General features: G+C 36.9%; 1 protein-coding gene across 2 annotated transcripts in view; it reads left to right on the top strand.

The window, feature by feature from the left end:
- The first annotated feature begins 3,047 nt into the window (after positions 1–3,047).
- VRK2 (VRK serine/threonine kinase 2) overlaps positions 3,048–16,865 on the top strand; it is a 106,389-nt gene continuing 92,571 nt past the window's right edge. Inside the window, exons 1-3 of one of the 2 annotated variants that reach the window (XM_017849072.1) lie at positions 3,048–3,632; positions 5,622–5,760; positions 15,094–15,230. Coding sequence is in view for 1 of the 2 variants with exons in the window: in XM_017849070.1 (XP_017704559.1) it covers positions 5,694–5,760 (67 nt within the window). In the remaining variant the exon portion in view is untranslated. The remainder of the gene's footprint in view (positions 3,633–5,621; positions 5,761–15,093; positions 15,231–16,865) is intronic. The other variant, XM_017849070.1, reaches the window with a different exon arrangement.

The raw sequence follows: 16,865 nt of genomic DNA, 5'->3' as shown, positions 1-16,865 counted from the left end.
AAAAAATATAAAAATCAATGCTAAGTGGTTTAAATAAGAACACTTAACACCTTATGGATGAAGATGAAAATATGGTGGTTCACGATTAGTTGAATTAGTAGTTCAATAATGGCCTCAAAGCCTCAGGATCTTCCTATCTTTCTCTTTTGCCATTCTTTTAAATCCATTTTATTGAGGCATAATTTATATATAATTCAATTTTAAGTGTACAACTAAAGGGATTTTGACAAATGTATAATAATGTATCTGCTACCACAGTAAAGAAATTTAACATTTGCAATGTTTCAGCTCTTTGCAGTCAATCCCAGCTCTTCAATTTCGAATAAAGGATTATCTTGTATATACTCCTTTGTGTCTTCTTTCTTTTACATAGCATTGTGTTTTTGATATTCATCCAGCTTGTTGACTATACTGGTGCTTTGCTCCTTTTTATTGCTGAGTGATGGTTCATTGTGTATTTGCTTATTCATTCACCAGTCGATGGAAATTTATTTCCAGTTTTTGGCTATTACATATGAAGCTGCTCTAATTCTTTGTGTGGATACAGGTTTGGATTTATCTTGGGTAATATGCGAATGCTGGGTTGTATGTTAATTGTATGTTTGACACTATAAGAACCTGCCAAACTGTTTTCCAGAGTGGCTGTACTATCAACAGCAATATAAGAGAGTTCCAAGTTGTTCCAAATCCTTGGTAACTTAATAGTATATTTTGAAAAGTGAAAGTTTTTCATTTTGATGAAGTTAAATTGTCAATTTCTTCTTTTAGGTTTCCAGCTTTTAAATTTTTTATACTTTATAACTACACACAATTAAAGATTATAGATTTTCTGCTAGGTTTTCTCTAAAAGGTTTTAGATTTATATCTTGTATTTAGATTTATCTGTATGATCAGTTTCAAGTTAATTTTTACATGGGGTATGAATTAAGGGTTGAGTTTTTTTTCTTTCTTCTTTTTTTGTTTTTGTATATATGGATGTCTAGCTGTTCTAACATTTGTTGAATATTCTGCCATTCCTGGGGCTTTAGATTAGTACTTTTTTCCACCTTCATGGTCACACAATGACTGCAGCCATTTTAACCATTACATCAGAGACTATCTCTTTCAAGAATGTGTCCAGGAAACTTCGTTTCACCTCTTGTTACCTAGACTCGACACATATTTATTTTATACTGTCTAAACCAATCATGGGAATTGGAATGGGGCCAGCATTATTCATTTATTCATTTAAGAAGGAAATGGTTGTCTATATCCTTTCTAGGGGTTGGGGTACAGTAGTAACGAAAACAGGCAAAAATGTTGCCTGACCTCATGAAACATACAATTTACTGAAAAAGATTGTCTTTTGTCAAAATAAATAATAAACTGTATAATATATGGCTGCATAGCAGTAGGTACTAGGGGAAAATACAGAGAAAGAGGCTATGAGATATTGTGGATGGCTTGAAATTTCAGATAGGATGTTTATGAAAGGTCTCACTGAAATGACTTTTAAATAAAGACCTGAAGGAAGTGATGGAGTAGGTCATACAGATACCAGGTTGAAGAGTGGTCCAAGTGGCAGGAAACGTGCAACGTTCCTGAGAACAGCAGGCCACTGTGGTTAAAGAGAGTAATAGGAGATTGGGGAGTGGGAGTGCATAACAGGTAGATCACTGTTGTTTTCAAGGAGGGGCAATTTTGGCAAAATTTGATAATGTTGGGGGACATTTTGGTTGTTATAACTTGTGTGGGAGGGAGTGCTGAGGAGACCAAGGAGACTGCTAAATACCCTACAATGTACAGGACAGCCTACCTCTCAATCCTCCTCCTCCTTCTATACCCCCAATAAATAATTATCCAGGCTGTCAATAGTGCCCAGGTTGAGAAATGCTGTTTAAAGTCATAGTGAAGACTGGTTAACAGTGAGTAAATTGGAATGACACTGAATTGTTTTAAGTTCAGGAATTATTTAAGCCTTAAGGATCATGTGGCTGTTTGTTGTGGACAGACTAAAGGGGTAAGCGGGTATAAAATATTTAGCAGGGTAATACAATTACCTAGAGAAAACATATGGTTTGGGCCAGAATGCAGGTAAGGGTGCTAAGTGATAGATGTTGGATGTATTTTGAAGGTTGAGCCAACAGGATTTACTAACACACTGGATACATGCCTGTAGGGAGAGGAATCACCTACAAGTAATCTGCTGTGGCTGTTGTTGGAGTTGTGTCTTCCCAAAAGGGACTCCGGGGAAGTGGTGGAAAGCTGAACAAATTTGGAAAGGAGGAAAGAGTACCCAATATGGATATTAGGATCAGTAACCAATTGCATCTGTTACATATATATCTTACGAAAATAAGAAAGCACACTGTTGGACCAGTGAATGACTAAGGGCACAATTATTCTATGGACTAAGTTTCTTTAAAATACCTTTTGTTTTAAAATGCCTTCTCACGCCATCTTTCATTTTGGTGACAGTCTGAAAGATGTAGGAAGTCCCAATTCCTTATTCTACCAAATTCATTAAAGGGCTCCAATTTTCCTTTCAGTATTTGCATCCCAATTATTGGTGGTTCCTATGTAGAAGGCTGAAGTATTAATAATCTTTTTCTAAGCATTTGTTTGGTTTAGTCTAAAATATAAGCTATGAGTCTTTTTTTTTTTTCCTTCGACACGGAGTTTCGCTCTTCTTGCCCAGGCTTGGGTGCAGTGGAGCGATCTCTGCATACTGCAATTTCCGCTTCCCGGGTTCAAGCGCTTCTCCTGCCTCAGCCTCCCCAGTAACTGAGATTACAGGCGTCTGCCACTACGCCTGGCTAATTTTTTGTATTTTTAGTAGAGACGGGGTTTCACTATGTTGGCCAGGCTGGTCTCTGATGATCCACCCACCTCGGCCTCCCAAAGTGATGGATACAGGCGTGAGCCACGGCGCCTGGCTGATATGGGTCTTTACGTATTAGAAAACTGCTTTAATAAAGTCCTCACTTTATTATCATAATCTTATAACCAATATCCTTATAATCTAATAACTATGGTTATTTTCATTTCACAGACAAAAAAATCTGAAGTTTGTTAAGTAATTACGGTGTTAAAATTATCCAACGATTAATGGCAGAAATAGGTCCTGAACCAATATGCCTTTGAGAATTTAAACGCGGTAAGTTACATACAGGCCCTCCTAACTGGAGTCTTCGCTAGTACCACTAGTTGCTCGGCGAGAGATCGGTAAGTACTGGCCATTTGGAAGCTCGTGGTACTCAGGCTGTGGTACAGGAGACCTAACACTCCTCCTACACAAATTCATGTCGTGCTTATTTCGTACCAAACTGGTCTGGCGGCGGCTCTTTGTCCAGACGCTAGCCGGCCAGGGTGGAGGTAATAACATTTGTAGCCGCGCCCTCTCCTTCCCCTGGGCGTCTCCGGGGCGTGGACAGGCCGCTGAAAAGAACCGGCTGCGGCCTATGCCAGGCTCCGCGGGCTGCTGCACTGCGAGGCCGAGACAGCTAGTGAGAAGTTAAGAAGGCCCTAAGGAGGGCCGGCTCGGATGCTGGGCCCGCCTCCCCGCGGGATTGTAGGCCCGGGGACTCCGCCTGGTCCCGAGCGGCAGGCAGGAGGCGGTGCGCGCGGCCAGGCGGCGAGGGACCCTGAGGCCGGTCAGTCTCTTGCTCTGGGGTCTTGGTTGGGGTGCAGCACCTCCGCGCTCCGCTCTCCGCTTGCACTGCCCGAGCCGCGGCCCCTCCCGGGAAAGAGCTGCAGTCGGAGTGAGACGCCGGGGACTCTGGGCTGCGCCTCAGTCACGCCCCGGGCTTGGTCTCTGCTTCCGCGTTTGGTTCCTTTTCCCCTCTGGGGTGAGAACCAGGCGTCACCTTCTACTCGCGTTTGCCAAAAGCGGGGTCCGAGGTGTCAGTGGAAAAGAGGGTGGCGTTTCTCTTTGCCGGTGCAGAGAGAACTTGCGGCGGGAAGTTAGTTCGCTGCGCCATGGTTGGGCCGCGGGGCTGGTCATGGCTCCCCGGCACGCTAAGGGCGGACGGACCAGGCGGCTGGGCCGCGCTGCTCTCGTTTCCTCCCGCAGGGTCAGGGGCCGCGGCGGGGTTGGAGGTCAGCCCTGGCTCATGTTAACCTCTGGGTATCAGTTTGCCCGGAAACTCGTGTTGAGGACTTCATCTTAGCCTTGGGAAGGTACCCAGAAGCCAAAGGGACACCCCTGACAGGGACTGGCCCTGAGAGGAGCCTGTCGTTTCCCGGAGCAGATGAAGTAGGGACCCGCCTCCAGGATGTGCATTTCGTAGTTAGGGTCTCCTTTACCGCCTCAAGCCCTGAAGCCACTGCCTTGCCCCAAAATATGTTTATCCTCTTTATAATTATTTAGAATTTGTGCCTTAATCAGTAGTTTTACACTTCGGAGACTTTAAGTTTTAAATCAGTAAATCTGTAATAGGCACCAGCATCTGTAATGTACTGGTCAAGGGAAACCTCCACAAAACTTTTCCTACTTTATGCTACAATCAATGCTCTAGGCATGGTTCACCATCCAAATTCCCAGCTTCCCTTCTGTGCCTATCAGGAGGAGGACAGGTGAATATTGTTAAAGATACACGCAGCGACTCTACCTGGGATGATGCTGCTAAGTAAAAAAGCAGTTAAGGAGGAAAAACAGGCTCTTATGAAAGATAGGAAGATTATATTAGGAAAACTTCACGTGTATATGTTTATAATTAGCTTTCATGTCAGAAACTCTTAATAGTTTTAAAAAATTCTTAAGAAATACTTAGAGGATCACGGTTAACCTTCACATTTAAATTATTTTCAGGCATATATATTTTTTCCCCTAAGAAATTTTCTCTTTTAACTCAGAACTTCCCATTGAGAAATTTGCTAACCTATATACAATTATAATTAGTTGATTAAAGTTGCATGGCTGTGCTATGGAGATTATGCTTTTGTTGGTGGCACAGCAGTAATCTCTAAGGCAGGACTATTTACACTGTGATGAACTGAGAGAGGGTAAGAAGACAAAATGCTGAGAATGTTTTGGCGGCCCGGGAACTACCCGATGGCCTAGTGTTCTGCTAGATTACATATCCATGAAAATCCCTGGCTCATTTAAGAAATGTTTACTGCGTACCTACTCGGTGTCACATGCTTTGCTTGATGGTGATGATGTCCATTGCCATTGTCTGTGTCTTCCCAATCCAGTTCTGTGTTCTTTCCTAGTGACTGAAGACCTCACTTTTAACATTTTACATTCTCAATGAAAGCGGTATTTCTATGTATATGAAATTTATTTTATTTTTTCATTGGAAATTGTTAATTTCTTGTTGCTTAAGGTGTATCCTGCACTGTTAATATGTGCTATAGATCCCGGAAATGAATTTTGGAAGTGTTGTATTAAATGAAAGTTGATTAATTTGCTTCTGTTTTTTTAAAATATCCGTATCTCTTAGATCTCAATATTGTAATGTATGTGAATTTCTAATTTGAATATAATGTGTGGGCTTTTCCAAACTGAATTAACTTTAGAATCCTAATTTCTAGGGACCTGGGAAAGTTCCCCATTGAAGACATTTTGGGAAATGTATTTTAACTCTAAAGAGTTTTATTTGTTTTATTTTACCCATTTATCTCACCCCTTCTGCCAACAGAAGTGATGCCACCAAAAGAAATGAAAATACAAACTTCCTATTCCACTTCCAGAAGGCAAGGTTCTGGATGATATGGAAGGCAATCAGTGGGTACTGGGCAAGAAGATTGGCTCTGGAGGATTCGGATTGATATATTTAGGTAAAGTAAAACCTTAAATTACCAATGATTATTATATCTGTGACTGTAGCTGTGATTACTTAGTGACATTTTAAGAATGGAAATATGGAATTCATATGTGTACTTTATTAAAAATCATGATTGTACTTGATTAAGTAATAATATAGTACAGTGTCTAGGTTCAAGACATCACTGACCCACTCCTTGTTGTCCGTGTTTTTCTAAATAACTCTTAGAAGTCTTTTTAGAGCATAATTATACAATCTGCCAGACAAAATGCTAACTTTCTTTTTTTTGAGAGCTTGTTCTCTTAGAAACGTGCTTTTTTCAGATGAGAAACCACAACTGTATAGATAAAAACACTTTCTGTGAATCTTAATCATTAATATTTAGGCTAAGCAAAGGTCTAGTCATTTCTTAACTGGGCTCTACTGGAGAATTCATAGATAAAACTTAAGGCATCTATTCTATGGAATGAATTAACTTCTCGTGCATCTGGAGTGGTCCTAGGGATGTGCCATTCTTGGGATAATTGAAAAAATAAACACTCAAAATTATTTTCTGTGATCTGTGGTACAGTAAGGAACCATGGGCTGGGTAGGCCTTTACATTGCATTTAAGCATTTAAAAATTACAGTGAACTTTAATGGATCATTCAAGGCTATCTTAAATCTGTATTGAGGAAGGGATATCCATTAAAAGATTGATGAATAAAATAAGGAAAATATTAATGATTTTAAAATATACCCTCAAGGATAAATTCTCCTAAATGTACTGACTGAGATCACATCTATTTCCACAGGAGTTTAAGGAGTTGATAAAATACCTCTTTTGAGAGAATCTTGGGTTCTCATGAAATATTTCCAGAAAAATATGCTTCATGGATCCTGAAACATAAAGATCCTCTTCTGATAAAACTAAGATTGTAGTTTTGAATGAATGAATGAAATTTGGTCAATAAGTAGCTGCTTATTAAATACTTCAGTGTCTAATCTAGTTGGAAAGACAAGACAAGCACAAAAAATTGTATGGGCCAAGTAAAGGATAATTACCCCATTTAAAGGGTTTGAACTTGCTTGAAATTGCTTGAAAAAATTCTGTGATTATTAAGTGCTAGATTGAGTGACATAGTCAACACTGTTCAATAGAAATGTAATACAAGCTACATATGTAGTTTAAAATTTTCTAGGAGCCACATTAAAATACGTCAAAAGAAACAGGTGAAATTATTTTAATAATGTTTAATCCAGTATATCAAAAATACTATTTCAATATGCTCTTAACATAAACAAATGAAATATTTTACTTTTTTAAATGAAAGTCTTCAAAATCTAAGGTTTGTCTAGTCTCAAGAGCCCAATTACCACATGTGGCTCAGGTGCTCAGTAACTACATGTGGCTACTGTATAGAATAGTGCATATAAAGACTATGGAAGACTGAGTATTATTTGAAATTTGAACTTAGTGAATTCTGTTTTACAGCAAAGCGTTAAGATCTCTAGTATACTGTCTTGACTGAAGGTCGAGATATAGTGTTGAATAAATTATTTCTGATGTGGCTGAGCTATAGGCTTGGATTCCATAGCTTATCACTTTTGGTTTTCTAATGTTTGTATTATTTGAGTAATTTCAAAGAACTAGAGAAAAGCATTGACTATGTTGATCTTACCTCTTTTCTGTTTTTGAAATGTAAATATTATATGTATTGAAATTCAAATCAATATTTAAGATTAATTAGTGTATGTCTGTATATCTGTATGTATCTATGTGTACACATAGTCACTATTATTACTGTTATGATAAGGGAATATACTTGCATAGGCATGTGACTTACTTGTCCCTATTCAAATGCCGAAAAATCTTGGCTTCTTTCAGTCTAAGTACAGTGTCACGTATTTTTACTTTTTTTTTTTTTTTTGAGACGGAATCTCACTCTGTGGCCCAGACTGGAGTGCAGTGGCTTAATCTCAGACCACTGCAATCTCTACCTCCTAGGTTCGTGCAATTCTCATGCCTCAACCTCCCAAGTAGCTGGGAGTACAGGCACTTGCCACCATGCCCGGCTAATTTTTGTATTTTTAGTAGAAATGGGGTTTTGCCATATTAGCCAGGCTGGTCTTGAACTCCTGACCTCAGGTGATCCACCCACCTCGGCCTCCCGAAGTGCTGGGATTACAGACGTGAGCCACTGCACCCAGCCTACTTATTTTTTTATTACTAAAATAATACTATTTGTTTTATAATATATTTCAGGGTTCAGTATGTAATGGAACATTCTCTAGTATCTGAACTTTAGAACCTGGACCCTAGGAAGATTAGCAAGTGCACACCACTGAGGAAGGACTTTAAAGAAATATTTAGCTATTTTCAGAAAAAAGGCTCTGATACTTCAGATTTTGTAATAAAGATGTGTGTTCCAAATGTTGTAACTGTTCCATTAAAAGTGATGCTAATGAATCGTAGAATCAGTTTAACTTCACTAAACTTAGTTTTTACTATTTTCAAAGCTATACAAACAAATCAATATGAAATTACATCATGTTTTTGCATTTTACCGTGGTTCTCATCACTTCCTCTATATAAATGAAAAGAGGAAGCAGTAAAATTCAAATTTTCCTGAATACCTTTGTGTCCAGCTACATTCATTTCAGATATTCTTTCCAGATACTGCCTTTCAGCAGACACTTGATCAGCATTTACTGCCTAAGGCTGAGAAGAAACTAGCCGCTCTGTCTAGCTCATTGTGCATGGACAACTGTCCTCTAGCTTTGACATCAGTAGCCAGGGCCTTTCGGTAATCAGCATCTTACAGTTAAGGGGAAGGGGCAGAGAAGTTTGGTATTTACTCTTGACTTGGAGAAATAATGTGCCTCTAGCATTAATAGAAATAGTAGAGTGAAAAGAAGTCTGAATACAAGAACAAAGTCAAAGTTCTTTCTTTGAATATGAAAAGAGAAAGGGAGGAAAAAAGAAGAAAGGAAGCTGGTTTGGGGATGGAAAAATTGCTGTCATTTTAGTATCAAATAAGTGAAAAAGTTTTTTAAACTTCAGGAAGGAGAGAAAACTGAGGGTTAGAATTTAATTATAATGCTAGGTATAACGTAGAACTAAGTAAATTAAGGGAGAATTGCATAAATAATAGCAGAGGTTTTGGCGTTAGGCTTATCTGACCTGAATCCTGACCTGATGAAGCCACTTATTCATCTAGTTACTTAATCCTTTGGGTTCTTTGTTTCTACTCTGCATAATTGTGATAATAATAATTGTGAGGAGAATTAAATGATTTTTTTTTAAGGAACTTGGTAAGCATTTAATAAATGTAATTTATTTATTTATTTCCTTAGGCATTCCCATTCTTAATACTGGTGCCATAGTGGGGCCAGGCTCAGTGGCTCATGCCTGTAATCCTAGCACTTTGGAAGGCCCAGGCAGGTGGATTGCCTATGCTCCAGCCTGGGCAACTTGGTGAAACCCCATCTCTACTAAAATACAAAAAATTAGCTGGTTGTGGTAATGTGTGCCTGTAGTCCCAGCTACTCAGGAGACTGTGGCGTGAGAATTGCCTGAACCTGGGAGGAGGAGGTTGTAGTGAGCCAAGATCGCACCACTGCCTTCTAGTTTAGGTGACAGAGTGAGACTGTCTTGCTGCCATAGTTAAGATGATGACAAAGAACTCCATTGGAAGGGTGGATTTTCTATTTATTCTATGAATTTGGGTGGATTTAACTACCAATGTGGTAAAACTGAGAACATAGAGAATGTCAACAGAAGACTTTATGACATTTTACTGAAAAAAGCTCCCCCTAAAATTTGCTATAGTAGTGAAAAGTTCTCATGTAAGTTGTATTTTATCTGCCTCAGATATGAAAGCTATTGGTTTTAGAAATTATTCAAAACTGAGAATAACAGAATTATAGGATAAACTTTAGCCACATTCTTTTGAAGGCTGATTATATAAGTAAAAGATATGATTTATCTGTAGAAGTTTTAGTTTCTTGAAGGTGGGCACGGTGATGACCATTTAGCATCTTTGGAGTGTCAAGCACAGAATAGATGTTCAACAGTTATTTGCCTGAGAAATTGAGACTGAGATTGGAGTACTTAACCCACACAAGCTAGTTTGCTTTGTTTTCTTCCATAATTATAGATGTCACTCTTAACTTCGGTCTACTCCTACAGATGAGTATCCTTAGTCACCAGGAAAGTTGAGACAAGGCAACTATCATGACATCATCTAAAAAGAATGTGCATATGCTTTATTGACAAGGCATCAGTAGCAATATCTTTTAGATATTATCTCAAAGCTTTTATAAAGAGTAACACATTTTATAACTAAAGTTAACTGTGGTGAAGCCTAAAATCAGATCATTTATCCATGGACAGATGTTTAAATTTCATTAAAGTGACTGCCAGACATTTTGGATCATGCTGTCCGATTAGCCTAATTTTGTCCTTTAGAAACATAGAAAGAATCTTTTGTTGGGGTAGGTTTTAAAATTATCAAAGTTTAACTCATTTATTTTACTGATAAGGAAACACATATTTAAAACAAGTAAATATAAACCACATACATAGAATTTGTTTTACTTCTTCATAAAATAATTTTTTACTCTCTTTATAGTGAGCTGTAATAGATTGATTTTAAGGTATGCAGAATAAAGTTTAGAAGAGTACAATGATAATGCTAGCAACAAAGTAATGTGTTGGAATACATATTCCTTCATTACATATTACGTTATTAAATGTTATTTTGGTAGTGTTTTATAGAGAGAGCTTTGAGATAAATAGCCTTATTTGACGCAGTGCAACATTGTGGTGCCACTGCAATTGTTATTAGGCAATTTTGCAAATGATACTGTGGGCGTGAAGAAAAGAATTGAATAAATGTGAAAATGAGAAAAATTTGTACTAGAAACTATAGTATTTATGATAAATTAGTTTCCAGAAGGTGTAAATAATAGGTAATATAAACTCAAAATGAGGAAGCGATCACTTGAAATTTTGTAAATTTAATATGTTTGTTGGACTGACAGACAAGAAATAAAAGTCTCTGCAAGATGTATTTTAATTTTGTTTATATTTAAATTTTGAGTTTTCAAAGAGATAGCAGTACCCAATTATCTATCAGTTAAGAAATCTAGGTGTTTAGAAAGTTTGGGTTCCTTCCATTAAAATGGAGACTTATAAGACTTGGCTTTTTCATTTTTTTTAAATATCCATTTTTTAAGCATATTTCATATTATGATTCTTCTTCATTTTCAACATTTTACTGTCAAATTCTTTTGCCTTAAGGGAAGATTTATAAAATACTCTGTCCTTCAGTGCATTTATATATTATATCTCTTCCACTGCATCTGTTACTATCTTGTAACTGTTTACAGTGGTCAAGGTTTTTTTTAATTTGAAGCCTATTGCTATGGGGAAATTTCTTCTTCCTGAAATGAGCTCACCTCTATTGCCACACAATAAAAGAATTCTCAGCTTTTGAGAGCTTCTGGCTTCCTTATGAAATATGGATAGACTTCTGCTTCTGAAGTGTTTTAGGTTTTTTTTTTTTTTTTTTGAAAAGGGGGAAGAGGAAAAAAAAGTATGAGGTGTGTTTCTTCTTTTAAGACCCAGGAATATCTGTATCAGATAAATGAGAAGAAAATTAAGAAACTTTAAACCTCTAAATGAGAGAGCTCATTAGAAATTAGCTACTTGGATGATGAAAATTTGTTAATCATCTACACTTAAAGGCACTTATGGTTTTTATACTGCTTAGATACTTGATTTTGCAATTAGTATTTCTTTAGAATGTTCCTCCCTGATAGCTCCATCACATGGACTGAGTTATTCCTGAACACACTATTGTATGCTCCATGAAAAAATATTTTAAGGAGAAAAGATAGAAAACTCAGCAATTATTTCAAGATAATTGTTGAGGACTTCCCTTGTCTCTTTTAAAAGCATGGCCTTTTGTTAGCCAAGTGGATTTATCTTTTCTTTAACATCTTCGATCAAGTAATACTTGAGGGAAATATTCTGTAGAAAGACATCCATTGAAGGCCAGAAACATCTACAGATGCAATGTGATCCCAAGCAATGAAGCATGTGGCCCTTCATTGGCATTATATGATAACAGGAGGATCTTCTGGCAGAAGAACTGACTTTTGCTGCGTTCTGCATGCTGCCCCTCCAAACCCATCTTTGATTGGCACCTATGCCCTATTGAAACTGGCATCACACCTTCTGAATGGGCACAGTGCCAGGCTAGCAGATGGGTATGGGCAAAAGCATGCCAGAAACCCAGTATGTGAATCAAGTTTAAGTATCAGGGGCCCAAATTCCCATCCAGGGATATAAAAACTACAGTCTGTTGAGAGCTTTTTGTGCTTAAGGTTAAAGGACATGCCATTTCTACTCCAGCTTAGAAGTTGATTAATTTTGAAAGTCAAACAGCAGCCCCTGTGGCTGTGTCAGGCAAAATCCTATCTTTAGTGAATGAGAATTACTACTTCACGTAGGGAAGAGAAAGTATTGTAATGAAGTTTCCAATGAGAGTTACTCTCCTGCAAGTGCCTCCAGCACTTAAGCAGCATGCATTCAGTGGAGATGAATATTTCTATTCTCCAGCAGAGCCAGGTGCAATCAAAGCCAGATCTTCAACCTGCTGCAGTAAAGAACCCTAAATTTAGAAAGGGCAGGCAAAGTTTAGAAGAACTCCTCGGTGGCAGGCAGCTCTTTTCACTATGAGCTGATGAAGCTTCACAAAATTGTATAAAAGAGATGAAGAGAAAACTCCAAATAAAAGACCTTCAAAAAATGTCATCCTGAAACAGAAAGATTTTTAATAAACCAAAGGAAAAAGTTTAGTCCTTTCTACTCAATGCAGAAAATCTTCAGAGTTTTCTATCAATAAAAACTTAGTTAACCAAAATGTTAGAACCAACTTAATGCATAAGTAACAAAACTTTCTATTTTTACATTTATTTCATTGCATGTCTATCATGTATATAAACTTTGCTTCTTGAATAATGGATTTTGCATAAAATTGAGTTCTAAACATCATATTTCCTTCTGATTGTCTCACACCCACTACAGAACTCCCCTCCCCCACCCCCTGAAAGAGGGCACTCTTCCTTCTGATCACTTTAATCATATCTTCTAAATACTCTAAAATTTACAGGAATGCCTGTAAGACCAGCTGTGGCCAAGAGAAGCTTTTCCTAATCGCCTTATAGCCGTTGCTTTTGCTTTTTCACTGTGTAAACTTTATCTATGGAACAGATTCCATGAGACCGTTGTGAATACTTCAACGTATTCAAAACATATAACTGCCACAAATTAAACTACTAAAACTAAAGCTGGTGCATTGTAACTGCCAAGTAAAACTGGCACGTCCCTCTGTCAGACTGCAGGAGAGTGTGCCATACAGTCCTCGGAAAACACAATTCATCCAGAAGCACTCTTGTCACTTGCTCTGATATTAAACCAGAGAAAGTGACATTAATTAAAGAAGTGACATGAGCCAACAAAGGCAATGAATTCTCAGCTTTGGCTCATGTGCAGACCTTAATCCAACCTGGTCTGCTTAGGTAGTGTGGCTATTTCTGAAGAGTAACTAATGTGGCTACTCTCACCCCACCTCCTCTCATCTTCCCATTCTGGAACACATTTTTAAGGAACTATCATTTTATCTCCAGGGTTGGACTGGTTAATTGGTACACTGGTAGTCATTTCAGGGCTTCCCAAAGTAGTGAGAAAGTGGTGGCATGTGATGCTTTTATTGTACTTGGTAATGGTGGGAGATGTACAACTAGAGGTAGAGGAGAGTTGGTCTAACAAAAAGGCAAGCAACAGCCAAACAGCAGAGTACCTAGACTTGGTAGACTGGAAGCAAGGAAGGTGTGCTGCTAGGACTGGTTGTGGAAACAAATGGTGACTGGTAGGCTTTATGGAAATTCCGACATGCTAAAGAGGCACGCTGGGGAGTATTCATAACTTCTCTCTTTCTTTGTTCCCGTGGTGTGCTTTCATATGATGCTCACCTCATCATTTCAGACGGTCACTATTTTGTATGTTCTTTTTAACCTGTTTCCCCCAACATGTGTGCACACAGACACTACATTATAAACTGCTTATAGGCAGTCACTCACAGTGCTTAATATGGCCTTGCATGTTACAGTTCTTAAAAAATGATTTGTTAAATTAACTCTAGAACTGTTCTATTATGATTTTCCCAGCAAACAGGTTGTCTGAAACAAAAAATTCCATGTTCTATCCTATATGTGACCTGTGTGTAAGGCACTGTACTTTCAGATTTAGAGAAATTCTTTTATATCTTATGGGGAATTTGAAGGGCAAAAAGTATGTGTTTATTTTCTTTTCAAGTATATTTTTAAAATACAAAGAAGCTGTGTACTTAATCCATAGATTGTAGAATTTATTGTGAAGAGTCTACTCTGTTAATGCATAGTATGAAGAGGAGACTAAAAAGTGGACATTGTGTTAAGACAAATCAGTTTTCTCTTTCTAATAAAACAGTTCTTCTGAGTAGTATTTAATTGAAGTAGACCTAATAGCAAGTGTAAACTTTTGTGGGGAAAAGCATGGTGTTTACTATTAAATGGATTGCCTTACAGGCATGTAACATGCATAAGAAATCAACTTTTCAAAGAATGTAAACACAGCGTTTACAGAAAATAAATTATTGGGATTTCTTTTAATCCAAGTCTGTGAAAGGTTTGATTAAGGGTTTTGTACATAGTCAGAAGCTTTTGTTATGGTTTCTGGGCAGGGGTATTTTATGTTTGAGATTGGGAATTTTCTATCCACATAATTAGTCATGAGGTTTAATGTACATTTTTTTTTTTTATATCAGGCAGACAATGTCTTCAAAGAGACAGCAGTGCTGCAAAGGAGCAAGAAAAGAAGGCCAAAGTTGACACACAGAGAGGCAAAACAGTGTAGGAAAAATCAACACGTTTTGCAAAATCAATCATTGAAAATGTGTCAGCATTCAGGAGACTGTCTTTAATTTGCAATCCAAGTGAAATAGAGTATTTAAATATGAGAGGCAGTATTATTGAGCCCAGCATGCCTGCTACCACTTGTTTGACTAGCTCAGAATAGAACACTGAGAGTCAAGGGCTCAAAGTTAAATGAACATTTATACATTTTAAAATCAAATGAAAGATTCAGAGTATATTCATGAATTAATTTTTTTTTCAAAGCCCTAAATTTAATCAGCTGGAATTACTTTAAAAGTGTCATTCTATTTAACTTTTGGAAATGATGAATTTGCCTTTTAATAGGGATGCTGTATTTTATCATGAAGATGAAACAAACTGTCTTTTGTTAATTATTCCCCAGAGACACTGGCCATTTTTCTCTCTCCAATGCTTAGTGTGGAGTAAAGGCAGCTTCCCGCAAATTTATTTCAAGCAAGAGCAATCAGAAGCTTCAACATGTGTGAAAGAGGCGCATAGAGAACATAGCTTCCATTTCAGGTATTCTGAGTGCCACCTAATGAACCTCTTAGAGATAATGTTACCAAAGCCTCACTGATGAGGTCATGAACATAGAACACAGGAAAGTAAAAAAGAATGAAAGAAGAGTCTGGTAAAGAGTACCAGATGTGTCAAATGTGTCTGTAGTATCTGATAAATGCTGGGACTAGTTTTTGAATTCTTTTTTTAGGAAATTATCATCTTTATTATCAACTACTAAAATCTTTCACTTAGTGTGTGCCAAGCTCTGTGTTAAGTGCATTGCATGAATTATTTCATTGAGTCCTCTCAGCAACTTAACTAAGGAAGACATTGAGGCCTAAAGAGGATACGTAAATTACCTTCTAGCCACAATTTTAAAAATGTCTCTTCTATATTTGAGCTCCAGTCCCTGCCCTGCTGATGTCCCTTGTCAAAGAACACTTGAATTTATTGTTAGCCAGATAAAACAGTGGCAAATGGCATGCTTATGACAAGCTCATTTCTAAAGTAACAGCAAAATATGTAATTGATAGTATTGGCAGCTAATTTAAGAAATCTGTTAGTGATGATGCTAATAATGGTGTCATTTTCATTCAGATTGACAACTCAAGGCATAGAGCATCAGTGATATGTTTTTGATATTATTAAGATCTCAAAATCTGTGAAAGAACATCTGATATTTATAGTAAACCTAATGTTAGGCACTGGAAAATTACATTAAAATGTACCATACCTCAAACAATATTTTATGGAAAAAAGTACGAATAGTCATCTAATAGTTCATGCAATCTGATGAGAAAGATTTGTTGGATTTTCATGCCTTTGCAAAACTGAATACATTTATCTAGTTTTATACATTTTATACATTTGTTTTGAGTCAAATAAGTAACAGGAAGATCCAAACAGACCTGTTTAAATCCCTATGATATGATTTTAATAAGCACCACATAAAATGGATACCTTTATAAATATTGAATGATTCTTGACCATATTTTTTTCCATTGGATAATAATTTAAAGATACACTGCTTACAAGACTAGGTCTTTTAAAAGTAAAACAAACAGAAAATAAGAAAATAGGATCGTGTTAAAGAACATATCCCTTTACAGAATTTGTTTCAGATACCAATATATTTTATTTATAATAAAAGTCTAGGTTTTGAAAAATTATTTATAAATAACTAAAATTAGTTATTTCAAGATATTGTATGGTAGTAATGATTTATTACATACTCACGGGTGATTTCATGAAGAAGTTAGAACATTTCATGTAGCGGTAAACCTTGGGGTATTTATAATAGAGAAGAGATATTAGCTATTGCAATGCAAGATTTTATACTAGAATACTTTTTTATTTGGTGTATATATATTTAACAAGGAAAAGAATGAACAAATGCAAGTTAGTACATTAAATACATGTTCTTCAGCACTTACTGGGATATGGGATTATTAATTTCAAATTCTGGAGAATGTAAAGAAAAGCTGTTCATTATGCTTGGTCTTATTTCTGTTAAAAAATCATGTGTTACAGTTCTATCTTACATCTCCAGTATCAAATGTGAGTATTATAATTGAGAATGGAGAAATAGTTATGTAAACCTTTTATCCTACACAGTATTAGGAGGATAGTAGAAGAAAAGTAGTAAAACTGACC

This window comes from Rhinopithecus bieti, unplaced genomic scaffold, assembly GCF_001698545.2.
Source record: "Rhinopithecus bieti isolate Rb0 unplaced genomic scaffold, ASM169854v2 scaffold_30775, whole genome shotgun sequence".
In the NCBI taxonomy this organism is placed as follows: domain Eukaryota; kingdom Metazoa; phylum Chordata; class Mammalia; order Primates; family Cercopithecidae; genus Rhinopithecus; species Rhinopithecus bieti.
The sequence above is the reverse complement of the archived record's forward strand: the minus strand, read 5'-3'. Positions and strand labels throughout refer to the sequence as shown.